General features: G+C 32.0%; 1 protein-coding gene across 1 annotated transcript; it reads left to right on the top strand.

The window, feature by feature from the left end:
- Window positions 1-4,849: 4,849 nt before the first annotated feature.
- On the top strand, window positions 4,850-8,281 carry LOC120174679. The gene is made up of 5 exons (XM_039181453.1): window positions 4,850-4,935; window positions 5,049-5,175; window positions 5,384-5,560; window positions 6,047-7,399; window positions 8,186-8,281. Exons 1-5 carry the CDS (start codon window positions 4,850-4,852, stop codon window positions 8,279-8,281), a joined length of 1,839 nt encoding a protein of 612 aa, XP_039037384.1.
- The last annotated feature ends 4,042 nt before the right edge of the window (window positions 8,282-12,323 follow it).

The raw sequence follows: 12,323 nt of genomic DNA, 5'->3' as shown, positions 1-12,323 counted from the left end.
TAAGTGATGTGGCATTCAAAAATATTATAATTATATATTTAGTCACTATTACTTATATATTTTATCAATTTAATTTTAATTTATGTTGTCATTTGATTGAAGGAAAAATAAATTGAAGAAGAATAAAATTGGGGGAAATCGAATTTGGTAGCTTGAGGGGTAAGTTGAGGTTCCTTAATCACCGGGCCAAACCCCCATTTAATATAAAGGAAATAAAAATCACATGGAACATAAGAGCACCTAAATTACTCAAACAAATCCATTTATATATTTTTAAATTACAGTTAATACAATATTTTTAAATAAAAATGAATATTTTTCCTTTTTCACGTTGATAATTCAATATATAAAATTATACTAAAAATTCATTTAGTGTCTAAATTCATAAGCATGATTCAAATTGTAAGAAAATTTGTAATTTGAATCTTAAATTTTGTTAATTGAAGGCTTCTTGGAGAATTATTTTCCAGTCACCTAGAGTCGATTTTAATCCCGTTAATGTTATAACTTAAATTATACATTTCGGAGTACACAATCTAATAAAAAATTAACTAAAATATAAATTACGTATACATTTTATTTTTAATAAAAATAAAAATTATTAATTAATTTAAAAAGACGTAATTTATATATATATATATATATATATATATATATATATATATATATATATATATATATATATATATATATATGAAAGTATAAAAATAAATGTGGAAAAATAAAAAATATCAAACCTTTTTAAATGTAATTTTTAAAAATATTATATTAATCAAAAAAATTGAATTTATATGAGATATTATAGATAATATCCAAACAATCCAATAATAATAAAAAAACTAACTAAATAATAAATTTAGTTGTCTAGCAAGCTTTCTTATTTAGATATACATCAGTTAAAGATAATTTATCATTTTACTACTCATTTCATTTTATTTTTTAATTTAAAACCTTTTTGTGTCACGTAAGTGAAAGATACTTACGGTAAATGCTTGAAATTTGTATTTTTCTTTCATATTTTGACCTATAATTTCTTTTTTTTTTCATTTTAGTCCAATTTTAAAAATTATGATATTTTTGTTTCATGCAAGTAAAATGCGCTTCCTACATAAAGTGTTTTTCAAAAGTCGCTTTCCAGGAGACACTTTTTTTTTTTTTTGCAAGAAGCGCCTTCCGTTTACGTGGCACAAATGGATCAAAAAAAATTTAGTTGAACTAAAATGAAAGAAAAAATATAGGTAAAATATGAAAGAAAATTATATAAATTTTATCTAAAAAAATATATGTGCACGATACATGTCGAAAACATGTAATTGTATGTACAAGTACAAGCTTGAGTAGGGTCGAGCGGCGATGCACATGTATTAGTCCATATTGTTTAGATAATGAGTTTGCAAGCGTTTATTTATTTTTTCTGATAATAAGACATACTTTGTATTATAATCAGGGTAAAAAGCATGACACATCAAAAGTCTCGTTAAAAAAATATTCTTAAACCTAAGTTGAGGAAAAAGAGTGTATATTGGTGTGAAACAACAAATATAATTACGGTTTGTTCTCAAAACGATGCCATTGCTAGCCTACAACAAAGGCTAGCTCTCCCAACGTCTTCGTCTGGGATTTAACTCAGGCGCTACTCGAACTAGCTAGGAATGAAACCAAAACGCACCAACACAACTTCCAGAAGAAGATACCAGACCTTGCTCCACAACGGGTCAACTGCAACCATAAAAGGAACTGCCTCACATAACTGCATCAAGCATTTAAATATAATATTTTAAATATGTATTTATTGAGTAATTGAACATAAGACTAATGCATGTGTGTCGTTATTACCGCCTAGTTGGTGGTTATGTAATTGTGCGTCTTCGATACACATCGTGTGCTTTGTTATTCAACAGCCACGTCACCTCATTAGTTAAATGTTAATGACAAATGACTTGATTAACACACTTAAATAATTAAGTGATCTTATTGACAAAATTTTGGAGTCGGTGATCAAAATAAAAATGGACAATAATTAAATAATCATATGAATAATTTAACCTTAATTAAAAGCCTATAGAAAAGGGACGAGGATAGCGTTTATATATAAGCTAATCAAGCTTATAGTATAATAGTAAGGGATGTTATTTTAATATTGATTAATATTAAAAAAAAGTTTAAACCCTTTTATCATAATCATATTTATTATTATTATTAGGGTTTCTAGAGAATTATGTTTTTTCATTATAAACTCTCCTATATGAAAATTATATTTAATAATTTTAGATTTGATATGAATCTTATAATAAAAATAATTAAATCATGATATATATATATATATATATAATAAAATAATATACAAATAACATGAAGATTATAAATTTAAAATTTATTAAACTGTTAATAAATTAAATAAATACAAATATAAATTATCAGGTGAAGATATAAAATTGTATATAATAATTATTAAAAGGAAATTAGCAGCATTCTAGATCATTGCAACTACGAGACTTTCTAGGAAGCTATAATCATCGATAATGTCACTTTAAAACGACTTCTCGAATTGAAAGTGGCCACAAACACTGCATCGTTCTAGAAATTTAGGGTTTAATTAATTTTCAAAAACAGAAAATCCCAAATGCCGTGTAATTGCAGTGCTTCACTTATTATTATAAGCGTATATACGTGACATATTTTATTAAATTTATTAAATTAATTTAGTACTAAAAGGAATATTATTTTTTTAAAAAAATTTGAATTCGAGTAATCATATTTATAAGATGTATGTATATTGTCAATGACTAATAAAAATTCTTAATAAATATTACATTATATCATCATATAATAATAAAATTAAAAAATGGATTCTCTCTGGGCGTACGTTAGCAGGACTAATAGATCTCCCAGATTGCTCCGTCGTTGCTGATTTTCTTTCCTCTTCTTGCGTTTCTAGCTATTTTTGGTTTGGCATCAGTGGGTTCTATGGATGCTACAGCTTCAAATTTGGATTGGAGGAAGCTGTTTGGGGGAATGTCTGATCAATCCCTAAACTACTTCCTGCCTGAGATTACGAAGGGGATCTCTATTGTTAAACCTCCAGCCGCCGTGATTGAAGAAGGAATTGCAGAGTGGAGTCATGCGGTGGTGGGTTAATTCATCGGAGCGGCCCCCAATTTTGGTTCAATGCAGAGAATAATTGGAATACTTTGGGGGAAGAATTCGACGGTTAAGGTAAGCTTGGCTAGCCCTAATCTCTATGTGTTTTCCTTTTCGGATGCGCCTATTAGAGACTGGGTGCTTGATAACGGGCCTTGGCATGTTCAAAATAAACCACTGTTGCTGAGGAAGTGGGAGCCAACCTGCAAAAGCTTGATTTAGACCTTAGAAGTATTCCTATTTGGTGCAAATGTTAACGTGCCTTTAGAGCTCTACTCCAGGGTTGGACTCAGTTATATTGCGAGTGATGTGGGTCGTCCTCTCTACATGGACTCCATTACTGCAACTAAGGAAAGACTTGAATATGCTAAAGTTTGGGTGGAAATAGGGATTGCTGCAGTAATTCCTGAGGCTATAAATGTGGCTTTAAGTGATGGTTCTATTGTTAGGATTCGTGTGTATGTGCCTTGGTTGCCTAAGATCTGCTCTCACTGTAGGATTTTTGGGCACCATCTTAGTGCTTGTACTGAGAATCAAGCTCCTTTAAAGTGTAAGGAAACTCAAGTGTGGAGGAGGAAAGTTGTTAATGACTCCTCTATAATCAATGATAAGGAGAAACAGTTAGAGAGCACTGAGGGGTCTGATTTGGGTCAGGTTATTTCTTCTGGTTGCCCTGCTGCAGCTATCACTGAGGGAAGTACTAAGGGACTGGAGCTACAGGTAGGCACTGCGGAGGAGCTGACTATGGAGGCCTTGCAAGAATGCAGTGAATATATTTCCAAAGAAATGGCTGCTCCTGTTAAGGTTGATGTTAAAGGGGTAGAGCAGGTAGCTAATGCTGGTGTGGTGAGGATGTATAAACCAAAAACATCCCTTAATCAATATGGTGGTGAGTTTCGCTCCTTACAGGACTCATTGAACAAGAAGAAGTCTAAGGGGAAGAAGAAAGATAATTATGGTTCTACCAGTAAATTGGAACAATTGACTGAAGTGAGAGGGTTAGAAGGCACTAGGAAGCCTAGAGCTGCTGCTTTGGGTGTTACCTTGCTTCTTAATGAGATCAAAGCTAAGAAAAAGGATATGATTGAGAAGGTTGCTGGAAGTGGAGCTCTTCCTAACCATGCTTCATAATTTACTCTTTTTGGAATGTAAGGGGTATCAACAATACCCTTAAGCAAGGAAAGGTGGTGAAGAGGTTAGAGAATATTGGAGTTGATGTGGCTTGTTTTATGGAAACCAGAGTCAGAAGCACAAATAAGTCTAAGTTGTTTTCAGGCATTACTGATGAGTGGCATAATGCTGCAAATTATGAGTACATTGATGGTGGCAGATTATGGATCATGTGGAAGAGAAGTTTGTCATTTTTAGTGTTAAGGGGCTGTGATCAAGCCCTTTCCATTATAGGAGATGTGGTTGGTCACAGGGTTTTTATTACTGCAGTATATGGGAGTAATAACAGCCAGCAGAGGAGAGATCTTTGGGAGCATTTGAGAACTTTGGAGAGTGAGATTGGTTCTATTCCTTGGGTGATTAGAGGTGACTTCAATGTCATTGTTAAGGCCCAGGAAAGCTCATATTATTCTGTTTTAGGTTTAGATGTCTCACTTGAAATGGAGGAGTTTCAGGGGTGCATAGTTGACTTGGAGTTGCAAGACCACCCTTTTGTGGGCCCTACTTTTAAATGGTCAAATAAGTAGGAGGGTCATACATGGCCAGGAAATTGGATAGGATCATGATTAATGCTCAGTGGTTGTTGGAATTTCCAGATTCTTTGCAGAATATAAGGCTCCTGGTGTATCAGACCATTGCCTTGGAATTCTTTGGACACAATAGGGTATTCAGGCCAACAGGCCAAAGCCCTTCAAGTTCTTCAATTGTTGGACTGCAAATGTGAATTATTTGAGCAGTGTGAGGGATTCTTGGTTGGGAAATAGTGGGGGTAATGCTTTGCAAGTGTTGTTTAGCAAGTTAAAGAGACTGAAACTAGTATTAAAGGAGTTGAACAAGCAGCATTATTCTGACATTTCTGCTAGGGTAATAGCTAGAGGGCTAAACTGGAGCATGTTCAGATTTCTAACCTAGCTAGGGCAAATCAGTGTGGAATTGAAGAGGAAAGAAGAATCCAGTCTGATCTGGTTAGTCTGGAAATTGCTAAATTGGAATTTTATAGGCAGAAAGCCAAGTTGCACTGGTTTATAGCAAACTTATTGGAGTAGCTGACCCCTTGGTTTAAGGATGTCAGATTGAAGGGTTGGGGGACCTTCTGAATTATTCCTTGCCTGCTGGAGATGTCAGAGTCCTTGTGGGGGAGATTACAGACATGGAAATTAAAGAAGCCTTGTTCAGACAAGGAAAAGATAAAAGCCCTGGCCTGATGGATATACCTCCTGGTTTTTCAAGACTGCTTGGGGAATTGTTGGTAATGACTTCCTAAGTGTTGTGAGGTATTTCTTTCATTCTTCTTACCTCTTACCAGCTTTTAATGCAACAACCATTATCCTTGTGCCAAAATCATTGAATGCTTGTAAGGCAAGTGATTTTAGGCCCATATCCTGCTGCTCTGTTGTCTATAAGACTATTACTAGGATCTTGGTCACTAGACTTGCCCAGTACTTCCCTGACATGATCTTAGTTAGTCAGTCAGCTTTTGTAAAGGGCAGAAGCATTACTGATAACACTTTATTAGCTCAGGAGATTATTAAAGGATATTCTAGGAAAAATCTTTCCCTAGGTGTGCAATCAATATTGATCTGCAGAAAGCATTCGATTCGATTAATTGGGGTTTTATGCTTAATGTTCTTGAAGCTATTGGTCTGCCTGCTTTATTTTGTGATTGGATTAAAGCTTGTGTAACAACCTTAAACTACTCAATTACTTTGAATGATAGTTTAATGGGGTATTTCAGAGGTGCAAGGGGGTTAGGCAAGATGACCCACTGTCTCCTTACCTTTTTGTTATGGTTATGAATGTGCTTTCCTGTTTGCTAGATGTTGCAGCTAGAAATGGAATTTTCAAATACCATCCTAGGTGCAAAAGAATTTCTCTCACCCATCTATGCTTTGCTGATGATTTACTGCTGTTTTGTTATGGATCTATGGATTTTGTGTTGAGTGTTGTAAGTGTCCTAGATAAATTTTATGAGATGTCTGGACTAAGGTTAAATGCTTCTAAGACTAAGATTTATACTTGCAGATTGAATGGTGGTGATTTAGAGCAGATTCAGTGTGCAACTGGCTTCCGTATTAGTCAACTCCCTGTTAGATATCTGGGGGTGCCCCTTGTAACTCGTAAGCTCACGGGGAAAGATTGTATTGCACTTGTGGTGAGAATTAAGGAGAAGTTGAGGCAATGGTCAAGTAGGAAATTAAGTTTTGGTGGAAGGCTGCAGCTAATTAAAATAGTCTTGTTCAGTATCTTTAGCTACTGGAGCAAGCAACTTGTCCTACCAAAAGGAGTGATTCGGGACATTGAAAAGTTGTGCATGCGTTTCTTTTGGAAAGGTAATGATGTCTCAGTTAGGCGGGCTAGGGTTGGTTGGAATCAAATCTGTTCACCTAGATCTGAAGGAGGCTTAGGGCTATTGAGTCTGGCTGATTGGAACAAGACATGCTGTTTGTTGCTAGTTAAGAACATTCTTGTTGATGCAGGCTCTTTGTGGATTGCCTGGATTAAGGCCTATTGTTTAAAGCATGAGGACTATTGGAGTGTGGGGAATAAATCCCATTTCAGCTGGATACTTAGGAAATTGATTAAATTGCGTGAAGAGGTCATGGTTATGTTCCCAGATCCTGTAAGCTGGACACAGGTCAGGGGTCGATGGGAGTGGGATAGAATCCGGAAGAAAGAATTGAGTGGAATGGCATCGTCTTATTTGGTTTCCTGCTCATGTCCCAAAATTTCTCTGATCACATGGATGGCAATCCTTGATAGGCTGCCAACCAATGACAGACTTGCTCGGTTTGGAGTGGTGACTGACCTTGCTTGTGGGTTGTGTGGGACTGGTTTGGAGTCCAGGAACCATTTATTCTTGGAATGCTCTTACTCGAGAGCAGTCTGGGATTCTATTTTGCACGTGTGTAGGCTGCAGCATCAAGGATTAAGCTGGGATGATCTTATTTGCTGGATGACTAGCAATTGGAAGGGTAAGTCCATGCTAGTTCACGTTCTGAAACTAGCATGGATTGGATTTGTCTATTTCATTTGGGAAGAACGCAACTATCGTGTTTTTAGGGGATTGTCGCGTTCGACAGATGCTATTGTAAATATTATAAAAGGGGCTGTTAGAATTAAGTTGTATAGGCATGATATGAATAGATTGGATAGGGTAAATATACAGCTTTGTAGTGATTGGAGACTCATATAACAATTTGTAATATGTACTTTGTAGCAGCTTGCTGCTTTCTTTTGGATGAATAGATTGAATTATCCAAAAAAAAAAATCATCATAATACTAAAAATAGTTTTATTTATTTTTAATAAAATAAAACATTACATTCTTTAAAACAATACTTATGATTCAAATTTTGGTTTTTTTAATACCAATAGTGGGCAAAGAAATTTCTAAAATTTGTGTAACAAAAAAAAGGAAAAAAAAAAGGAAATTGCTAATAGATGATAGTACAAACTTATAGTGTGATACAATTCTAACATGTTAATTATTTTTCGAATTATAATTTATGAATCGTTTAGATTATTTTAGGCATAATAGTTCCCGACTTTTATTAGAGTAGTTATTTTGGGGCAAAAAATCTCTCAATGAATGGAAATCATTAGTTAACAAACGATTAATGATTCAAATAGGTGGCCGTTTACAATAAATAAAATGTTAGGGGCTAAATTGCTCTAAAAATAAAATTAATGGTCAAAGTAATTATTTAATCAATATTATGAAACTTTTTTTATTTAAAATAAGACATTATAGGTAAATACTTTAAAGTATAAATCAAATGATTATTCTGACGATCGTTGAGTTAATTTTAAGGTTATGCCAATCTTTTTATATGCTTATTATCCTCCATAATGTTGTCATTGCGATCACTTGCAGACTGGTTCTTTGAATTTTGATAAAGTATCGTCATTGTTATATGATTATTACCCTCCTAATATTGTCTTTGCGATGACTTGCAGACTGGTTCTTTGAATTTTGATATCATAGAAATTTATAAGAGAAAACTACTTTTCTGGTCATTTAACTTTGACGATATTTTTTGTTTTGTTCACTCAAATTTTAGAAATTTCAATTTCATTCCTAAACTTTTAAACTTTGCTCATTTTAGTTACTCAGCCTTTAAGTGCCAAACACCAACACACAAACACCGTGTATTAGGCCTTTTTTGTTTCTAAAATGTTCTTAAAATTTTAAAATTCTTCTTCCCCATGGTCGGAATCCTTTTCCATCGCCTTCGATAGTCGTTTGCCATGAAATTAGTACCAAAATGTTCCCATTTCTTCCCTCTTTCTTATTCTCAATGTGATTTTCATCGAAACTGACAAAAATCAAATCAAAACTTTGACCTTATCTTAGTTTTATTTGTAATGTCTACCATCTAATCAATATAGATCGATACATGTTGCTTTTCTCCTCTCCCCATCATTTAGATGTAGAAGAAAATAATCCAACATCAATAAATTAGAAGGAAATTAGAAATTAGGGTTTGAAAAGAAAACTTTAGGACTTTTTGGATAGATTTATCAAAAAAAAATATTACTGAAGACTTGATCGAGTACCTAAAATGAGTGAAATTCGAAATTTTAGTGACGGAGATGAATTTTTTAAGTTGAGTGACCAAATCAGAAATATGAGAAAAGTTGAGTGGCCAAAAAAGTGGTTTATCAAATTATAAACATAAACTAAACTAGTTTGAATTTTGATTTTTGAGCTCATTTCATATTTCAAATTCTAAACATATTAATATAGTATTTTATATTGTTTTAACTATTTTTTAGATAAAACTTATATAATAGTTTGAATATTTTATTTTTAAGAAAAATAAGGAAATTTTATTTAAAATATATTTTTTTGGTAAGTAAATTAGCTTAATATTTACAAAATTAAATTATGTAATTATCTACTTGTTTTCTTCAATATTTTTATTAGAATTTTTTATTAAATAAAAATTAAAATAGTTACACACAATTAGGAAACTAAGTATTAAAAAATTTAAAATGATATTTTTTCCTTGGAAGAAACTTAAGTATACTTAAAAAATGATAAAGTAAAAAATAGATTTAATTCAGTCCATTCGTGAAATATATATTATTTTATATAAAGAAATGATAAAATAGAGTGAGAATTATATGGTAAAGTAAGGAGGATAATAGTTCAATTCGAATATATTTATTTTAAAACTTATGATTATTTTTTTTAATTTTTAAATCAAGCTGAAACAAAATCGAGCATAAAGATAATCAAATAAAATCAAATCAAATTTTATGAGTTTAATTAGTTCATTTTAAAGTTTTTATAAATTAAATAAAAATATAATTCAATTAACATAATTATATCTAAACTGAATTAAATAAAATTAAATCAAAATTAAACCCAACCCTACAAATGAATAGATTTTAATTTGAGTTACTTGCATCATATGTCCTCAAACTATGATTCTCATTCTAAATTAATCCCCAAGCTTTTAATATTTTAATTTCATCCTCAAACTATGACCCTCATTCTAAATTGGCTCCCAAACTTTTAAATCTTTCAATTTTATCCCTAAATTCATCCAAATATAATTAGTTTTAACCATAGTTTACTTAAACGTATTTTTCCAAACATAATAATATACTTGGCCTAAAGATTTTAATAAATGTAATGCGATTAGTATATACATATAGTTTGGGATGAAATTGAAATGTTGAAAAGTTTAAGGACTAATTTAGAATGAATGAGATAGTTGGGGATGAAATAAATGTTCAAAGTTTGAGGACAAATTAAGATGATTATCATAGTTTAGGGATAATTTTGAAATATTTAAGTTTAAGGATCAATTTAGAAAAAAGATCATAGTTTGAGTACGTAGGATGCAATTAAACTCTTTTATTTTGCATTTTCTTCAAAGCCTATGAAAAGGTATTGAGTGGTGACTTTGATTATGACATTATCGATAGATTAATAGCTTTAAAATCAATCAATTAATTAATATGACAAGCAAATATATTGACTCTTGAAATATGACAATTTGTAAAGCTCTAACAAGTCAAATCCAATGCCCATCTTCTTGCCGCTGTTGCTTGCTAGTTTTAACTAGCCATGGTGATCTCAAATATTAATTTCAAAAAATTATATTTTTTATAATTTATAGAAAACTACATATTTAGTCACTCAATCATCACTTTGATTCCATGTTGTCACTAAACTATTATTTTTTTCTTTCAAAATCATACATAAAGTTCCGTTTTGGTCATCAGTCGTTAAAAAATTAACGGTGGTACCGACATGTTACCATAAGGTAATGTCACGTCAGTAGTTTTATTTATTTTTTAATGAAGGTTGACAAAAACGAAATCAAAACATTATGTATGATTTAAAAAAACAATTGAGTTGATCAAAATGGAACCAAAGTGATAGTTGAACGACTAAATATAAAATTTACCCTAATTTATATATCAATTCTCACGTTTAAGTCATATTTTATGAGATTATCTTTTAACCAAATTGGGGATTGAAACAAATTTCTATGGACTTCTTACCTAATACTCCACATGTATTATCAAATAATTGATTTTACACTGCTTCTGGAAAACCTGTCAAAATTTCGTTTTCTGGGGTTACTTGGATGAACGGTTTTGTAATGATATTGCACATAAAGTGTCAAACTTGCCATCAGCCGCACAATTTGTTGGTCGAGTTGTGAGACTTTTAGCTGTGATTATCCAAATTCAATTCCCTGTGATTTCAAATACCGGAAAAATAAGTGTCAAATATTGTTGCAAAATCTAGCTGCAGATTGTTAACTGCTGGTGTAGTTCTGTTGAGATAGTGCTTTTGGTCAATTATAATCGGAGAAGATATTGAAAGAGTAAACATAAATAAAATAAGACATAAATTGTTTATGTAGTTCAGAACGATTAGTGATCTTACTTTTACGATATTTTATGTAGTAGACGAAACACACTACTGTTGCCTTTAAAATAGATAAGATGCTCAGGTGAAGACCATATGAGATTATGACATGAGAAATGAGATTGTAATAATTTATGATGATTTTATTCTTCTGATTTGAATGAAAATCGAAGACAATCAACATGTGAAAGAAAAAAAAAATAAAAAACAAACGAAGTGGATAATGAATAGTCGTTTGAGAGAGATTGAGGGAGAGGGTGAGTCCCTTCTTTGATCTTACATATGATTTAAGGTTAAATAGATTTAATATTATCTTTTGAGGTCCCGATTATCAAACAAAATTTAGAATGTTTGAAAGAATTCCTGAAACTCTAAAGATTGATAAATGAAAATATAACAATAGAAATATAATTTACAGAAAAAATATAAAGAAAATACAAAAAAAACCTAAACTCATTTTGTAACACCCCCAACCCGTATCCGACCCGGATACGAGTCCGAAGTGTCACATTGACTTTTCAAACCTTGACTCTTAAGAAAAATCCCGGGAATTTAAACTTTATTTAAAACAAAATACAGACTTTATCAGAGTGCTCGTACTTAATGACTTATTACATGCCAACACTTATAATAACCAAAACATACTTTGTCAAATATTTCTGATCTGATCTTTTGGTAAGGAAAACTGACCTGTCTTGCTCCGCATCACTCCTTACTCTTCTCGAAACCTACGTGTGAAACAATCACACGCTAAGTCGAGACTTAGTGAGGCATAACAACTTAATGCACTTTAAAACCTATATTGATACATGCATGTTCTGTTATCATGTTACAGCAACTTCATGCATTTTTCATATCGTATAAAATCATCAGATTAATTGCAGTAAATACATGCATACACATAGTTCATCATTAACAGTTTATCATATAATCACATACTATTTCAATCAAACACTATACACACCACATCATATCATTTCTATAGCATTTATCATACCACTAACTTATATTTGTTCATATTCTGGATTAGCCCATGTATATATGTGAGAACTATCGATATGTGAGTCTATAGAGGTTGTGCACTATGCTGTCACACAGCTCGTATAAATGCACCGAAGTG

Source organism: Hibiscus syriacus, unplaced genomic scaffold (assembly GCF_006381635.1).
Source record: "Hibiscus syriacus cultivar Baekdansim isolate YM2019G1 unplaced genomic scaffold, ASM638163v2 tig00112114_pilon, whole genome shotgun sequence".
Taxonomy (NCBI): domain Eukaryota; kingdom Viridiplantae; phylum Streptophyta; class Magnoliopsida; order Malvales; family Malvaceae; genus Hibiscus; species Hibiscus syriacus.
This window is presented reverse-complemented; position numbering and strand designations above follow the sequence as displayed.

Excerpts from the sequence above, each read along its gene's own strand:
- LOC120174679 (XM_039181453.1), top strand. The coding sequence starts at position 4,850 with ATGGCCAGGAAATTGGATAGGATCATGATTAATGCTCAGTGGTTGTTG. Across the intron at positions 5,176-5,383 it reads ATTCTGACATTTCTGCTAGG|ATTGAAGGGTTGGGGGACCT; the intron begins GTAATAGCTAGA and ends TAAGGATGTCAG. Across the intron at positions 5,561-6,046 it reads GACTGCTTGGGGAATTGTTG|AGGTGCAAGGGGGTTAGGCA; the intron begins GTAATGACTTCC and ends GGGGTATTTCAG.